Source organism: Panthera uncia (assembly GCF_023721935.1).
Source record: "Panthera uncia isolate 11264 chromosome C1 unlocalized genomic scaffold, Puncia_PCG_1.0 HiC_scaffold_4, whole genome shotgun sequence".
Lineage (NCBI taxonomy): Eukaryota > Metazoa > Chordata > Mammalia > Carnivora > Felidae > Panthera > Panthera uncia.
In genome coordinates this window covers 30,561,136-30,579,016 of record NW_026057585.1, presented here as the reverse complement: position 1 = coordinate 30,579,016, position 17,881 = coordinate 30,561,136, and the positions used below count along the sequence as shown (strand labels likewise).

Here is a 17,881-nt window from a genome sequence, read left to right as displayed (position 1 = left end):
TTTTTCAATGTATACTGTAAAACAAATTTGTCTACTTTCAAAACATTTCTGACATATTTGTTGGAATCATGTACATATATGTGTACATGTACATACATACATATACACATACGTATACATATATGTATATATGTACAGACACACACATACACCATATACGTCTTATTTACTTTGGTTCATTTTATAAATTTTTGTGTTCTTCAGTAACACTTAAAGTATATCTCTATGTAAATTTTACAAATGTCTTTATAATCTTATTCAGAATTATTTTGTTACAATGGCATTGAAAATTTAGCCTTTTCTTCCATTGTATTTTTCAACTTGGTTCCCATTTCACTAAATTATTTCATTCAGTCAAAATTAAGTTTATCTTGTATATGCCATGAGCTGATGTTTTTTGCAATCGCTTTTTATTTTTAAACTTTTGTTGTATGAAAGTGGCATGACACATGTATTTCAAAAATAAACACAGTATTACACTACTAAAACAAAAGAAGCCTCATTTTATAGTATCCTTAACAAGACATCTAAGCTTATTTAATTGTTTTCATTGAGAATTTTCCTCCCTTGACGGACTAGCCTAAAAATTTCAGGTAGTGCCACAATTAATACATTCCCAGCCACATCAATCGCCTTTGAAATCAATAACGGATCAGTTTTTTTGTTTCTTTCAATCTCTTTTTGTAGTCGATTTATCTCCTTATTCAACTCCTCGGATTTCTTTCCAAATCTTTCATTAAGCAATTCTTCTTGGACCTATAAAATGAAAAGAGTCCACTTGTGAAAATCACCATTATCAGGATTCAGCCAGCAGCAAACGTAGGTGTCTATTTTTCTGCCACTTTAGACTGCTGTTTGGAGGATATCCAATGTGTCCATACATTTTGACCTGGATAATGAGAGTATCCATGGTTTATAACATCCTAAGATGTCCTCAGCATCATCTCTCTGGGGGTGGGTAGGTGTTGGGCCTAGATCAGACATGAGAACTTTCCCCATAACGCATTCTAGCCCAAACAATGCTCTTTGGGTAGGAATACAGTTTTAATTCTAATTAATTCTCAGTTCTATTTGAGGTTGCATGGCCACAATCATCTAATAAAACATGGTAACTACTGACTCTGTACAGAATATTGCTTATCAAGCTGCAGGTTGGACCAAGGAAAGATTTTCCTCTATGTTTTATAATAATCCCAGGATATTCAGACAGATCTGGAAAAAAATGCAGCAAGTTTTGGAGCCTTTTCATTTCATATCAGACCTAATTGGATACTTTCAAGACAAAAAAAAATCTATTTCTGATCTCTCTGATGGTTGTATCAAGAATCCTAAGGACTATAGGACTAGAAGGCAAAGACCCTACTCAATTGGGGTTCACAAGACCATTCCATAACCACTCCAAATAGCAAACCATTCCTCAAGGGGTGTTATTTGTATACTCGAAAGTCTAGCACTATGGAAGGGGCAGATGTATTATGGCTTTAAGGGTTACAGCAGGATCCACATGGACTGAGGCAGTTAGTAAATCACATGCCATTTGTGTTTCACTCTTGGATCATGACTTTGCTTAAAATTTTGTCCTTCTCTTCCTGAGGAGTGAGGATCTGCCCAAATCCAGGCCAGACTTACCTTCAGATAATGTTTCAACATCCTTTCCAGCATTTCCTGAACGTTTTCTTTTTCCTTCTTTATCTTCTCTTCCAGCTGGCTTAGGTTTTCCTTGAGGCTCCTCTCTTGAGCCTCCATTTTTTGCTGTTGTTCATTTTCTTTCTGTTTTAGCTGCTCCTGTTCCTTCTCAGAGGCCTCCCTTTTGGCCTGCTCCACTGCCCCATGAAAGTTTTTAAAGGGAATAAAATAACAGGTCAGGTCTGACCCTCCTGAGCTTAGAGACTAAACTGACTTTGCAAAGGTGACTGGGAAATGTGTAATTTCACCAGATGGCCACACCAATGACAGGTTTCTCACTTTGAAGTTAGAGACTCTGCCTGGCTGGCTGATGTACAACTACCACTCGTCTTGTTATTTTCAGAATTGATTGAACAGAGCATGTTTTCTGTGGTAGAAGAGGAAACTCCTTGTTGCAAGAAGGTCTTTGGTCAGATCTGTCAGTGGGCACTGCAGGAATCTACCCATCCCGCTGTGAGTTGAGCCCTCCCCTGTACCTGCTTTGGCCATGTCCCCAGCAGTGAGGGCTTTGTCTAAATGCATGATGGATTCCTCTACTGCTGCCTGTGACTGTAGGAAGTTCTGGAGGATCTCATTTGCCTGAGGAACCAACCAACAAGGAGCAAATACATGTCAGGCAACAAAGATCTTGTCTCTGGTTGCAGAAATAATTGTTCAACAAAACCTCAAATGTGGCCCAGTAAATTGTGTATCCCTGAGTGATTCCCTTCCTTCTATGTCCACAGCATAAATTCTAATCTATTTATGAGAATGGAAAAACTCCATCATAGTCTTCTTAGTTCTTGAGACCCTTTTTTAACTGATGCCCACCCCCAAGCCCCACCATGGGTTACAGCCAACCAGACTCCTGATTCTACAAACATATTAAAACTTTGTTCATATGTATTTGGACATTCTTTTCTTCTTCCTGGAAGCTCTTCTAGCTTTTCTTAATAAAGCTAACATCTATGAATACTTCATCTTAAACTTCTAGGAGCAACCTTCTGTAATGTTTCCTAAGCTGCCATCTGAGCTTTGAATGGCCACCAAGATACTGATTTGCCCTACCAGCTCTACCACTTACTGTGGCATGGGCTTAGGCAATTTATTAACTTCTCTGTGCATCACATTTCTCAAGTGTATAATGTAGATGGTAGTATACCTAATTCACAATATTACTCTGATGATTAAATTAATAACCCAACAAAAGCACCTAAAGACCATGTGTGGTAGAGAGAGTCAGTGTTCAATGTGTTAACCATTATTATCATCATTACCATTATCATTAGTCTATTAGCATACCAGTATAACCTTTATCATACCCTATCCTGTTCACTATTTGTATCTCTGGTAAAATCAGCATCTTGGGGGGCGCCTGGGTGGCGCAGTCGGTTAAGCGTCCGACTTCAGCCAGGTCACGATCTCGCGGTCCGTGAGTTCGAGCCCCGCGTCGGGCTCTGGGCTGATGGCTCGGAGCCTGGAGCCTGTTTCCGATTCTGTGTCTCCCTCTCTCTCTGCCCCTCCCCCGTTCATGCTCTGTCTCTCTCTCTGTCCCAAAAATAAATAAAAAACGTTGAAAAAAAATTAAAAAAAAAATCAGCATCTTGGGAGCAAAGTTGTGTCTCTAATATTTGTATTCCCCAGGGACTTAGCACAAATATTATCATATGCTCCATAGGGAATTATTGCCTTGCTCTTGTTTTTCCCCATAATTGGTACTAGGGTCTTAGATATTCAGAAGGTGCAACAAAGGCCACCTGACTCCACTCTACTGTTCAACCTCTTTCCCTTTATTCCTTACCTTAACTCCTTTCCTGTGTACCTCTTTATAACCAAGTTCAACATTTCTCTTTGCTTTTAAGTACAGATCATATCCTCCAGAAACAGAGAAAGTTCCTTTTGAAATGCTTTCCTTCAGAGGCTCTGAAAGCTGCTCCATTGCAGCCTGACAATATTTGAAAGATACATCTTCATTTTGCATCAAGAAACCATCCTTCTTTTTCTCTATGGTGTCCTGCCAGGGAAATGTAGAGAAATCCAATGGGAAGAAGCTGTTAGGAGGGAAAGTTCAACTGTCATCCTTTTAGAAAAAGCATCCTGATTACCTAAGAGTACAATGAAACATGGGACAGACCAGGAGTCAAGAGACTTTTAGCCCTAGTTCTGACCAGTTCTCTGTGTGACCTGTGGAAAGTCCCTTTACTTCCCTGGGGTTGGAAGACATGAACTCCATGGTTCCTTCTGCTGTAGTATGATTAACAGTGACCCAATCATCAACAATGAGCAATAGGAAGTTGAATTGTGGCTAGAAGTAGAGTTTCCTCAGAGAGTTTGGGTTGTTATGGATGAAAATGTACATCCCCCTGCCCCCCAAACAATCATCTGGTAATGACTAAAGTGTATTCTGAGCAGACTTTGGAACTCTCCATGAATTCTTTTAACAAGAATTTGAGTGTGTAAAGAGGAAAAAATAAACATTTCCCCTGCTCTTGAAAATTACAATACAGCTGACTTTCTGGCATTTTCTCAATACAAACAAAGATATTTTTTTCACTGTAGGGTGGTCATAGACTGAAAGACAAACTTCCAGAAAGATGCCAATGGTAATTAATTGTCCCCAGGAATTAAACTCTCCTCCAAGATTTCCTTCTTCTGATGTATACCCCTTGCATGGTCCTGGAGCCTATGAATTTGCTGAATTTTATTCCAGTGGTTAGATATTACATGGTACAAGTTAACTTTAAGAAATGGAGATTACTAGAGGGTAGGATTGGAGAAAGCTTAGATAAGACCATATATTCTTTTAAAGCAGAGAGTTCTCCCAAGCTCTTGGTAGAAGAGGAAGTCAAAAAAACTAAAATATGAAAAGAATTTTATGTGTCATTGTTGTCCTGAAGATGAAAGGAGAACATGGAAATGTACAAAAAATGCTTCTAGGAGCTGGAGGCACCCCCTGTCTGAAAGCCAACAAAAAAGGGAACATGAATCCTACAACCAAAAGGAAGGGGATTCAGTCAGCAGCCTGAAGGAACTTGGAGCCACTCCAGAGCCTGCAGCTGAGAACTCATTTTGGCCAACATCTTGTTTTTAGTCTGTGACACTCTGAGCAGAGGATGGCGCCATCCTATGCCTATGTTCTGACCTACAGAATGGTAAGCTTATGCATGTATATTATATATGTATTATATATATTATATATGAATAATATATATATACAAATATATATTTATTATTACAGTGTGCTAAATTAATGGTAATTTTCAAATGTAGCAATAGAAAATTAATAGAATGCCCATCTTTTAGTAGAAAGGTGACTAGTAACCCTGTAGTGCCCTGTCACTCACAAGAACCCAGGTTCCATCCACCATGAGAGGTAGAAGAGCTGCGGAGTCAAAAAAAGGTACTGTAAGCATTCATCCAGAAGGGTAGGAATTAGGAAGGATAAATGCTAAGACACACTACCACAAGCTTTTTCTGGAAAGACCGCTTGTCATCCTTAAAGGAATGCTCCATGAAGACTGCAATGGCTTCCCTCTCGCAGTCTGTATGCACATCCAGCAGCTCCTGGAGCGTGTCTGTGGGGAAGCTCACTCGTTGGGCCATCTGCTCGCTGTAGTGGTCGGCTGCCTTCTGCACGGCCACTGAGTTCTCACGCTGGGCAAGAGCTGTCACCACGTTCTCCAAGCAAGGAACTTCTCCCGTCTTGATGGCATCCACATAGGCTTTCAACAGAGTCCCCAGCCCTGAATAAGGCAGGAAATTTGAGGATAAATAGCGAGGTCTTAATCATTGGCTTCCAGTTTTTATGGAGCATCATCCTGAGATCACAAAAACCCCACCTTATTTAGAAACAAACTTTATTTTCTTCTTTGGGAATCTATTTCTTTCTAACAACATTGTTTTCCTATTCTTTCTTTTATTGTTCTCCATTTCTTCATATTATAATTTAAATGATCAATTACAGGATCGCCTGTGTGGCTCAGTCATTTGAGCATCCAGTTTTGGCTGAGGACATGATCTTGTAGCTCATGGGTTCAAGCTCTGGGCAGGGTTCTGTGCTGACAGCTTGGAGCCTGGAGCCTGCTTCGGATTCTGTATCTCCATCTCTCTCTGCCCCTTCCCCGCTCGCGCTCTGTCTCTCTCTCTCTCTCTCTCTCTCTCAAAAATAAACATTAAAACAATTTGTTTAATAATTGATTAATTGCAATTAATATGCTCATGGGTCACTGGAAAAATAGTTTCCCATTCAATGAGAATAAAAAGGAATAGATTATACAGGTGAAGTAGTATACACAAACAAGACCAGCTACATAATTTGTGTGGCCCAGGACAAAATGAAAATGTGGGCTCCTAGTTGAAAATGATCAAGAATTCAAAACACGGATAGATGGGTGCCTGGGTGGCTCAGCTGGTGAAGCAATCGACTCTTGATTTCCACTCAGATCATGATCTCATGGTTTGAGTTGAAGCCCCAGATCAAACTCTGCGCTGACAGCTTAGAATTCTCTCTCCCAAAATAAATAAGGAAACTTAAAACAAAACACAGAGAGAGTATTGGCTCATCTCTGCACAAGGTATTACCGGACTGTATAAGTCACATGACCATGAAGCCGGCCCTGCATATAAGACTATACATAATTTTCTTTGTCAATGGGCTTGCCGGAACTTATAGCTTCCTATTCATGATCTGACTCATGTAAGTTTACAAAATATCTACTATATCCTTAAAGACCAGAAGATATCCCATAGGATTTCTCAATCTGCAGATGTCCTCTCTTTAACTCTGTCTTGCCTTTTTATAATTAGTGAATTAGGGTTTTGAGATATATTAAGTCTCAGCAAACCCTCACATAGGGAGACTAATTAAGAAACATGTATGGATACCTTTTCATGGCATGAATATCTGCTTCCCCATCATTACACGCAGATGTCAACAAAATTACTGCCAAACTCAGAGTATACTCAAAGCTCCACCACGCACACTGATACAGAGACATGCTGTGGGACAAAGGTGACTCACGGTTCCCAGTGACAATGATTCCCTCTCGTAGGGTCTTGGTCTTTGTATGAGTGAAAATATAGGTGCAGAATTTGTTTGATTGCTCCCGGAAACTACTGTCCAGCTGGTCTTCTGGCACGTTCTCAATATGGGCTAAGAGATTTTTGTCATTTGTAGGCCGGTCAAAGATGAAGCACTTCCGTTTTGGAAAGAACTGTCTGATACACTCTCTGGGAATGTTGGAATTTTGGATTTTGGGATTTGTGCCTGCAAAGGTGGAAAAAAGGTGATCACTGAATGGCAGCCTTCAGGTAGAGGAGTGAGGACTTCATTTCCAGGAATTTTTCCATCATTGTAGCTCCTGTGTCTGTAAATCTCCTTTCATCCAATCATTTCTAACCAACCTGGGCCATCACCACAGGTATGGAAAATCTATTTCTGCATGGAGCAGAGTCAAGAAAATACTATGGGAGAAGAAAGAAAGGCATGAGGCTCAACTGAACAAACTTATAATTGGTTTCCTTAGCATTGGTATGGAGTTTAGTGGTTTAAGTATTTATAAAATGTTTATCAAATGACTGATGAATGAACAAAAGTAGTGAAAATTCCTAAAATAAAGTAATGCCAGAAAGAAGAGTAAGACATTGTTTGTGAAAATAACAGGAGATGGACAAATAATACCAAGGGAAGAAAAAAATTTCTAAAATTCAGAGTAAAAAAAAATCACACTAAAAAAATATGTTTGGAGCTCTTTTAGTGGAAGTGTCCACGTGGTAAGGTTAACCTGCAGGTAATTTGGAGGTCTTAACACTATATCAGGCTAGATCTGACTTGGAAGTACTTCATAGAATGATTTTGGGGGATATATAAGATGTTCAATAAAATTTTTTTGGAAAAATGAATACATGAATGATTAAATAAAAACTTGTATTATTTCCAGGTGCCATCAATTATTCACTCTGCTAAAATAAAGTAAAAATAAAATGCAAGTAAAATTAACATGTAGTGAATTAATGATATTAAAATGGTAACATAATGTACAAGACCGTAAGAAAGAAGAAAGTGAAATCATGTGACAGATAGATGTGGATCTGAAAGTCTTACTAGAAGGACATCTTTTTTTTTTTTTTTCTGGACTCTTAATGTGTAAATATCCTTTCTCTGAAATTTGTAACTGTCCAGGCACTAGTAAAGTATTCATAGAATATTTCATAGAAACATGAAATATATTTTTAAAATACGGTCATTTAAATATGGTATATACATAGTAGAATACTATTTAGTCTCAGAGAGGAAGAAATTCTAACACCTGCTACAGCATGAATGAATCTTGAGGACATTATGGTTACTGAAATAAGCCAGTCACAAAAAGATAAGTAGTGTATGATTCCATTTCTATGAGGTACCTAGATGGAGACAGAGAGTAGAATGGTGGTTGCCAAGGGCTGTGGGTAAGGGGTATCAGGGAGTTAGTGTTTAGCAGGTACAACTTTGGATGGGGAATATAAAAAGTTTGCGGAGTTGGTGGGTGGTGATGCTTGTACAACAATGTGAATGCATTTATTGCCACAGAAGTATAAGCTCAAAAATGGTTAAGATGGTAAATTTTATGTTTTGTATATTTTTCCATAACAAACAATTTATGTCCGTTTATTTCTTGTGATTCAATGTTCACCAACTTCTAATCTGATGAGCTATTTTTGTCAGTATGAAACAAGAGGAGCACATAAAAGGAACACGAGTATGTGGGCCTTAGGAAGCTGCAGCACTGTAACCTAGAAAAATGTCTCACAACACCCATTTGGTCTAAAATCATTTGGTTCCACAGTGGTCCTTAAATTTCCTCAGCGAGCTTACTCCAGCAGCTGGAGTTTTGCAGCTAATAACCTATGAAAAACAATCACCACACATCATTCACCAATCACCCCTCACTAATAGACTATATCTCGAACCAAGGGCAAACAAAATTTGATTTCAAGTCCTGAAGGACAGGGCTTAGTTGCTCCCACTCCCTCTGGAACCTCCATCACCCATGCCATGCTCTGAGACCTGGAATTAGCTTCAAGGCATCCTCCAGGTACTCATCTTCAGTGATTGAGGATTCATCTATCTTCAACTCCAGAGTGAAATCCCGGACAGTCCAAACAAAGTCTGGAAAGAAACTCACAAACTCGGTGGAGTCCTCTACTTCATCAGGTGTTGAGGATTTTGCCCTGATGAGCTGCGTTAGTTCAGCCACGTAGCTGAGAATTCAGCTAAGGAAGGAGAAATGATTTATACCACAATTTCCAGGTCTTATAAAAACAAATTTTATAAACATTAACTTATTTCCCATGTCCCTTCTCCTCAACCAGACAATTAAGATGACAGTCTCTGTTGCCATTCCTGTAAACTCAATAAAACGTGGTGGTTTGGTCCCTGGAAGGATACTGCAGCTGCTCCAGGGCCTGGTGGTTGATGGTGCCTATGCTGTTATAGATCAAGGTGCTGCTCAGAAGCACAGTCAGGGCAAAGATCCATGAGTCATTCTTAGGGTTGACCTGGAAAGCACATTAGAGCAAAAGACTAAAGAGTCTCCCCTTCATTTACTTGTTAACATTTCCATTCATTAACACAGTGACTAGAACACAGTAGATATATGCCAATAAGCAGGAAATTATTCCTACAGCAAACTTTATGCGTCATGGACAACATTAAAAACACAATGTCATTCAGTTAAATTCAACAACTATTCATCGGTTGTCTTCTAAATGTCAGGCAATACATTTGGTTGGGTGGACACAACCACCCATATGATAGTCGTTGCCCTCAAGAAGTTGACTTTCTGGGTTGGTCAACCAATGAGTAAACATACAACCAAGAAACATTAACCAAGTTAATGATCTCTGCCAGGAGTAGAACCAGAAGCCTAAAATGTAAAAGGAAAAGGGGTAAAAACCAAAAACGTAAAAAAGAAAAGTGCCCTGCGAATTCTGAGCAAGAGATTACATCTGACTGAAATGATGGCAGTGGGTAAAAAAAAATAGGTGGGTTTTAAAGAAATGATGCAGTGTGGATTTGTGGAAATGAAAAGATCATGGGAGGACCAACACAAGCCAAGTCGGAACTAAAAAGCACAATCATATAAATGTATTATAGAATTACTCCATTTGGCTGAAGCAATGTATAAATGTGTGAGAATAGATGAGAAGACTGGGAAGGAGATTCAAGACAAGATGGGAGGGGCATTGAAGGCCAGGAAAACAGAATTAGACACTACCTAAATGTAAATTTAGTGAGTTGTTCTCTATTGCCACCAGTTATTAATAATATGGTATGTTTGGGTCCCTTAAACAAGTGTAATTAGATAAAAAGAAACAAGTTTTGGCCAAAATATAATATATTTCACCATCAAGAGTCCCTCTTCATTTTTTGGGTGGGGGGTGGTAATTAGAGTAGATCTAACTCACTAGGAATTAAGTTGCAGGGCCCTTGAATGGTAAGTAACAAGTTGGTACTTTTGTTCTTTTTTCTTAGTTTGAGAAGTTGCTGGTACATTCAAAGAAGGGATAAACTTGTTAAAATCCAAACATATGGTGAGATGAATTCATGAGGCCTGATAGGTTTTGTTTTAGTTTCTCTTCTGTTTTTATTTTACACTTTATTTTATATTGAGGACTTTAAAACTTAAAGTTTTAAAACATTCAGAATTTCTAAGTCTCTACTTTATTTTTTGAGGGGCAGTATCAGAATCAACCCATCTTCTGCTGCTACAATGTAGACTCAGACTTATATGAAGTAAGGAGAAACTACTGATTGTGCCTAATACTGGGAAGACAACACGCCTACAAGTATCCTGTTTACAATATTTTCTATTGGTCAAGATCATGCTTTTTAGAAGTCAGTGAAGAAACTTAGACTAAAATCATTATGGATGTTCTTGGAACAGCCAAAGCTTTTCTGGAGTTTATTTAAATATATTACTTTGTTCAAACCTATTTTTGAGGCTACTATAATCAAACTCACCAATCCATACAATTTAACTGGTAGTCCCATTGACCTGATGGGTTACACTTCAGTCAGTTTTCGTGTTATTTCACCAGGAAAGTTGAAATCTAATCCTTACCCACTACGAGGTTGCATCCATGGCACCTTGTACTGATTGTACTAAGTACTTGAGGTCTCCCCGCTAACCTCTGGGTCTTTACTTTCTTCCCTGCTGTGTCTGTAGTACTTAGCAGAGAGGCCTGGATGTAGCTACTCAAAAGTGTTTATTAAATTGTGTCATTAACCCTGGTGTTAAAAGTAAGATGAATATCTTAACTCAAAATATCAAAATATTTGTGCTCTCAAGGAAAAAAGTTCAAGATAAGAGAATTTAACCTCATTATCTATAATTTGCACTTGCTATTTGTAGGAATAGGTCACAGAAGTGGAATTGAGGTAGTGAATTAATAGGCAAGAGCAAGGAAGTTTACTCAACTTTCTTCCTTACCTTTTTCACATCCCCCAGGCCCTCAGTGTCTAGAAGGACAAGGATGTGGTTCTTCTTGGAGGAGTGGGGCACACACCACATCCAGATGCCCTTGGTTTCAGATCTCACTGTGGCGTTCATGCGGAAACCTGTGAGGGAGGAGTTAACAACATACAGGGACAGTAGATAGTTCAGGTTCCCCAGGAGCTACAGTGGTGAAACTTATAAATGTCTTCCATTTCAGGGTCCAGCAGGGAAAGGAGTTTCTTCCATTTCAGTGACAATCTACTGTTTACAGACATTAAGGATTTTCTGAGGAAACACTTTGGGCCCCCTATTCATCTTGTACCTGTATAGGCTCAAATAGGTCATAGGACAGATTAATGTAAACTCTACTAACCTGTGTAGTTTTAGCTGACCCTTAAAAGGAAAAAAAACTTTATTGCATTGAAAAAAATAAGAAATACAAGCAGCAAATAAATATATGAAAACGTTCTCAAACTGATTCATAGTGAGACATAGACTATGTGACTATATAGTCACAAGGTTAGCAAAAGCCAAAATGTCTAACATTACGAAATGGTGATAAGGATGTGGGAAAATCTCAGTGACTGCTAACAGTCATATAAATTGTACATAAAAGTTAAAAAGCTGTTTGATACTGTCCAGAATGGCTGAAAACACAGATAGCCTGTCACCCTGTGAGTCCAATTCTGGGTATAATCAACGGGGGAAGGTTGAGTAAGTGTGTACTGGAATTTAAGTACAAAACCATTTATGATAGTTGAATTCATAAACAAGAAAATCTGGGACCAATCTCAACATTCATTAATAATAAATGGAGAAACAAATTCTGATATCTTCATACGATTGTACACTATGCAGCAGTTAGAAATAAATTACAAATACATACAAGAAAAACAACACACAAAAGAATACACATGGTACAATTTCATTTATATAAACTTTAAAAGCAGACCAAATTAAACTTTTTTGAAATGCATAGACTATAAAACCATTTCTTTCTTTCTTTCTTTCTTTCTTTCTTTCTTTCTTTCTTTTTTTTTTTAGAGAGAGAGCGCGCACTCACACGAACAGGATAGAGGTGCAGAGAGAGAGAGAGAGAGAGAGAGAGAGAGAGGGTTCAGCACACAGCCTGACGCAGTGCTCTATCTCATGACCTTGGTATCACGACCTGAGCCAAAATCAGTAGTTGGACAGTCAACTGACCAAGCCACCCAGGTGCCCCTGAAACCATCTTTAAAAAGCAAAGAAGTGCCATCAAAATTAAAAATACTGGTGAGCACAGATAAGAGTGTGAGAGGGTGTGATTTGGGCTTTGAGTGTTGGTAATATTAAATTTCTTTACCTGATCAGGTGACCATCTTACATTTAATAACTTTATAGTACATGTATGTTTTACAAACTTTTCTGGGCATATTACAGTTTTCACATTAGAAAACACTGAATACAGAAAGAGAGGGAGCACAATTTATCAAACTTTTGTTATGAAATGGAAGAAAAAATTTAATCTTAGCTCCCTTGAGATTTGGGAATAACAGGTTCTTCCTTCCTCCCTCCCTCCTTCATTCCTTCCTTCCTCTTTTTTTCTATCTCTTTTATTTTAAAAAAATTTTTTTTTAAAACAATTTAACGTTTTTTTTATTTTTATTTTTGAGACAGGGAGAGACAGAGCATGAACAGGGGAGGGTCAGAGAGAGGGAGACACAGAATCTGAAACAGTCTCCAGGCTGTCAGCACAGAGCCTGATGCGGGGCTTGAACTCATGGACCGTGAGATCATGACCTGAGCCGAAGTCGGCCGCTCAACCGACTGAGCCACCCAGGCGCCGCTTTTTCTATCTCTTTTAAAAAGAAGACACAATAAACTAAAATTTTATGCTGCTGGGAATGGCCCTGTAATTTGGGCAAAAGTGACACAAAAGAAAGAAAGGGAATCACGACAGGAGCTGAGCTGATGAGAGTGGATGGGTTCCAGAGAACAAGCAGGGTTGGAGACTCTTCTTTTTTACTAGATACAAGAGTAAGATTTTGTGGATAGATAGGGTTAGGTTGTAAATTTGATGGTGAGAATTAGAATTTTTCTTCAGTGGGAAGGGTTAGGCTCTTCCTTGAGACGACACTAGAGGAGGCCTGAACAGCCTGTTATATTGATGGTTCCAAGCAAATGGCCCTGGTCCCAGGACAACACTCACCATGGTTCTGTCCTGCCAGGCGGTTCATCAGGTAGGATTTTCCTGTCCGAGACAGCCCTGCAATGCCCACCACCACCACAGGCTGAGATATCTTGTCAAGAATCTCTAGTGCTTCTGGATTCACCACCAGCTCCTCTTCCTTGTTTTTTATCAGGCAAATGGGGGCTTCCATGGTGAGTTCAGATGCCATGGTAACCTGTAATCCAGAAGAACTGTTCAACATAACACAAGATCCTGAAGATCACCTCTAAATCACCTCTATTCAGAGGTGATCTAGATCACCTCTAAAAACACAAGATCACCTCTAAAAAATTTTTTTTGTTTAACGTTTATTTATTTTTGAGACAGAGAGAGATAGAACATGAACGAGGGAGGGTCAGAGAGACAGAGACACACAGATTCTGAAACAGGCTCCAAGCTGTCAGCACAGCGCCCACCATGGGGCTTGAACTCACGGACCACGAGATCATGACCTGAGCCGAAGTGGGATGCTAAACCGACTGAGCCACCCAGGCGCCCCGTGAAGTCACCTCTAATGGTTGTACAAATTACACACATATCAACTTTCTGCTTATGGAATATAGACATCATTCCTAAGGGAAAAGTGTGTACCCTAGTTAGTGCCTTAAGGCTTGGTACAGAAAACCTGTATCTATTATCTTAATTGTTCTTAAAGTGAATCCTAAAATAATCATATCCAAGAGATGCATAAAATGAACAGAATGAAGAAAGCAAAGGACTGATGATAGAGTCCTGAGAAAACCAACATTTTGGGGGTAAGGCAGAATGAGACACGAAGGAAATGAGAAGAGTGGTCATAGAGTTTCTAAGAATTCCAGGACAATACAGTGGCTCATCAATTCTGCAAATATTTATTGAGTATCTACTGTATGCTGCACTGTTCTAGGTGCTCAGTATCCAGAAATGAACAAAATGGATAAGATTCTTGCCTCGTGGAGCTCCAGTCTAGTAGGGGCAGTCAGGTAATTAACAAAACAAATGAGAAAAGATCTACATGTGTTAGATGATGGTAAGTGGTCTGGAGAAGAGTAAGCAGGAGATGAAATACACGGCAATAGATAGGGTTATTGGGGGTTGAATTATACACAAAATATTCTGAGAAAGAGAAAATGAAGGTGAACAGTGCCCATGATAAGGATAGATTTAGTGAAAGGAAGAGGACAGGAGGTAGATTGGTTGGGGGAGTGAGCGTAGAAGAAGGGAAAAGAAATAATGCAGCTTGTCTCAATATCCAAAACCTTTATACACAGTGCTTAAAGAAATATATGGGTCCAGGGGTTCCTGGGTGGCTCTGTTGGTGATAAGCGTCAGACTCTTAGGACTTATGAGATCGAGCCCTATATTGGGCTCTGAGCTGACAGTGAGAAGCCTGCTTGGGATTCTCAATCTCTCTCTCTGTCCCTCTCCTGCTCATTCTCAAAAGAAAGAAAGAAAGAAAGAAAGAAAGAAAGAAAGAAAGAAAGAAAGAAAGAAAGAAAGATTAAAAAAGGAAATATATGGGGCCAGGATTCATTCATGTATTGAAAAACACTTCTCGTTTATAAGTTTACAGCAAAGAGAGCCAGTTGTGAGGATGTTTGAGGATCTTCCTGGATCTGACAGAGCTCCACATCTGAGCTAGACTCTGCTTTGATTGTTGTCATCTAAATGAATGGAACATTTCATCATACCAAAAGATAGAGACCATCCAAAGAACATTTACTGTGCCTTTATTCTAAGATAACGCTAAGCAACATTCACATGTCTCCACACTGGTTCCAGTCCTCTGCCTAAGGTGGGGTTACTTGAATAGTCATTTAGGCAGTACGGGACCCAAAGTGGTAGGAGGTCTCATGCAAAAAGGTGCCCCTACAAGGGCATGCCCTCAAGTAAAGTAAATGCTCATTAGGCACAATTGGACACCTCCTTCAGGAGACAGAAGTGAGCTCACCACTCCTGTATCATTATAGGTGAGTCTGGATAATATGATCCAGTATAGTTTGGGACAGGTGGTAACACGCAATTACAACTTTCTTAGCTAATTCGAGATATTAATTGAAATAGCAGTCTGCAACTAAGGATAATTTCTGGATAAAGAATGCATCCTTACATAACTTTTCAATATTATATTTACTCTCCACATTTGGGGGGAATAGAAAATATTGTCCATTTGTTTCTTATGAGAAACAAAAATGATTAATTACATGGCAAATATCCATGAATTTTCGGGCCCATAAAAGGGATTTGTCAAAGGTGTTGATGACAGAGGGGGAGATGTAGAGTAGAAGTAAAATTAGACCAAGAGCAAGGAGATAAAGATTGAGACAGACAGACAGACAGACAGACAGAGAAAGAGAGATTGTTTGAAGATCCTGGAAAGAAATGGATGACTGATAAGTTAAAGAGAGACAGCATCATACTGTTTGTTTGGGGCTCAACTGCCTGGGCTCAAACACTGGATTCATACTTTCCAAGCTGAGTGATTACTGGAAAGATATCTCTCTGTCTCCTTTTTTTTTCATCTGTGAAATGGGAATTCTTATAATAACTAAATTGTAGGGCTACTAGAATAAAAAGTATCCCAGATTGCATACATATGAACCACTTAAAATTATATTTGATACGTAATAATGCTATGTAAGTATTGCTTAAAAAATAAGTATTGAAGGAGGCAGGAAGGGTGAAATTCCAAAAGAAGGCAAAGAATTGGTTTGGGTAGAAATGGTGACAACTCCTTCCCACAAGTTAAAGCTGGTATGAAGGAAGGAAGGATTATCACAAACAAACTATCCCATGAGAAGTATGAGCTGGCAGAATCAGACCCCACAGGAACCACAGCCAAGGAGGGCACTGTGGAGAGTGTTAGGCAGGGGCAACCCAGAGACACCTGGGATGTCACAGTACAGATTCTGGAGGGAGACTGCTATGAATTAACACCTAGAGCTCTAGTCATCTATTGCCTGGACACCTTGAAAAAGGAACTCGCCTCGGTAAATTACAACTTTCTTATCAGTGTTATGGGTAAAACGGTAATTCCTGGTTAATTCATTACTGTCTGGATCAATGACAAAACCTCTCAATACATTAAATTTTCCACAATTAATGTACTGTTTCAATAATGAGCCTGTGAAGCCACAGAATAGTGAGACAAGTTCTGTGTCAATAGGATTCTGTAAACTGGAAATTACCAAGGAGTAAGAGGGTAACTATAATATTTTTTGGTAAAAAATTCAACCTGATTCTCATGAGACTTCTTCTATGGTTGTTCAAGGAGAAATTAGAAGTAAAACATGAGCCTTTGTAATGCCGTGTTAGGAGGAAATGTGGAGTTCTCATGGTTAATGTTATGAAAAGCTTTGGGAAAGAGATGATCTTACAAAGTGATTTTCTTTTAAAAAATGTTTAATGCAAAGCAGGACTGTGGAAGCAAGGCAAGAAGCTTTTCTCTCCAAAATAAAAAGTAGAATGAGATAGCTGTATTATATACTGATAAATGATCATTATTTTCCAAAGTTACTGACTGTAAGAGTTATCTAGAGTGATGGTTAAAAATGCTTCAAACCTGTATTTTTAATAAATACTGCAGGTTATTATTTGTGTGGATGGTGCGTTTAGAAACAGTGCGCGATGAGCAAACCATATAGTTCGGTCATACGGTTATTTTTAACAGTTGATTAACAATCGATTAGGAAGAATGTTGAATTATTTCATGTAATATAGCTTTGTAGCAACTTCAGAATATTTAGTGTAATTAATGAAAGAACAACCAACAGTCCAAAATTTAGATTTACACGGTCCCTAAGGTATGGATCATCTTTTCTCTCTGTTTTCCCAATGCCCAGCAGGGGCGCAGGCAGGACCTGTCTGAAAAAGGGCGTTGGGAAGGGAGTGGGCGAGTCTACGCCGCACCTCTGTGACTGGGTCGGGGTTTGGTCCCTCAGTCTAAGAAAGGACTTCAATCCCCCTTTCTAAAGATGCAGTCGGATGCAGTCCTTCCATGCAGGGCTTTTGGTGCAAACCCGGGTGGGTGCCAGAAGAGGGGCAGCGCATCCCGGGGACACGGTGCAGGCGCTGTCGCTTTTCAGGCAGAGCAAACCATCCCAAGGGCCACACACCGCGGAGCACCCTCGCCGTTCTTATGCTGTCTTTGCCGCCTGCCCGCGTGGGGTCTGCGCTTGGGAATTTGTTGTTGTTAGTTAATGGATTTGTGCATGGAAGACCAGGTTTAGGAGCGAACTTACCTAGGGCGGGCGCTGCGGTCAGGGACAAGTTCTCAGCTGCCCTCGCCTATCCTTTCGCGCTCCTGCAGCGTCTGCCTTCTACGGATCTGGACCGTTCTCTTTAGAAGTGAAAAGCAAACCGGATATTACAGCCATTCTTTGCAGGTTCGGGATGAAGGAGACCTGAAATCGAAACGACATGCTTAGTCGTGTTTCAACTGCGGTGGATTTTCACTTTTAGCTAAGTCAGGACTCTGGAGTGTGTGAATGAGGCGAAGCAGGAAATCCTAGAAGTAGAAGCTTCCACACCGGTCCCTCCTGTACAGTTG

General features: G+C 39.5%; 3 protein-coding genes across 4 annotated transcripts in view; all 3 read right to left on the bottom strand.

Moving 5' to 3' along the window:
- Window positions 1-17,881, bottom strand: part of LOC125912429 (guanylate-binding protein 1-like) — a 182,199-nt gene that overhangs the window by 113,120 nt on the left and 51,198 nt on the right. The gene's annotated exons all lie outside the window — the stretch shown is intronic.
- The window catches only part of LOC125912427 (guanylate-binding protein 4-like), a 107,956-nt gene that overhangs the window by 61,850 nt on the left and 28,225 nt on the right, over window positions 1-17,881 (bottom strand). The gene's annotated exons all lie outside the window — the stretch shown is intronic.
- On the bottom strand, window positions 419-17,654 carry LOC125912428 (guanylate-binding protein 4-like). The gene is made up of 11 exons (XM_049616833.1): window positions 17,574-17,654; window positions 13,333-13,528; window positions 11,139-11,266; window positions 9,095-9,204; window positions 8,714-8,907; window positions 6,686-6,931; window positions 5,128-5,408; window positions 3,467-3,679; window positions 2,163-2,265; window positions 1,630-1,823; window positions 419-756 (listed from the first exon to the last, which is right to left on the bottom strand). The coding sequence occupies exons 2-11, from the start codon at window positions 13,520-13,522 to the stop codon at window positions 538-540; spliced, it is 1,878 nt and encodes a 625-aa protein (XP_049472790.1). The 5' UTR covers window positions 13,523-13,528; window positions 17,574-17,654; the 3' UTR covers window positions 419-537.

Coding starts and splice junctions, on each gene's coding strand:
- LOC125912428 (XM_049616833.1), bottom strand. CDS start 13,522: ATGGCATCTGAACTCACCATGGAAGCCCCCATTTGCCTGATAAAAAAC. Junction 8,908..9,094: donor CAGGCCCTGGAGCAGCTGCA/GTATCCTTCCAG, acceptor CTGAATTCTCAG/CTACGTGGCTGAACTAACGC. Junction 1,824..2,162: donor TGGGGACATGGCCAAAGCAG/GTACAGGGGAGG, acceptor TTCATGGGGCAG/TGGAGCAGGCCAAAAGGGAG.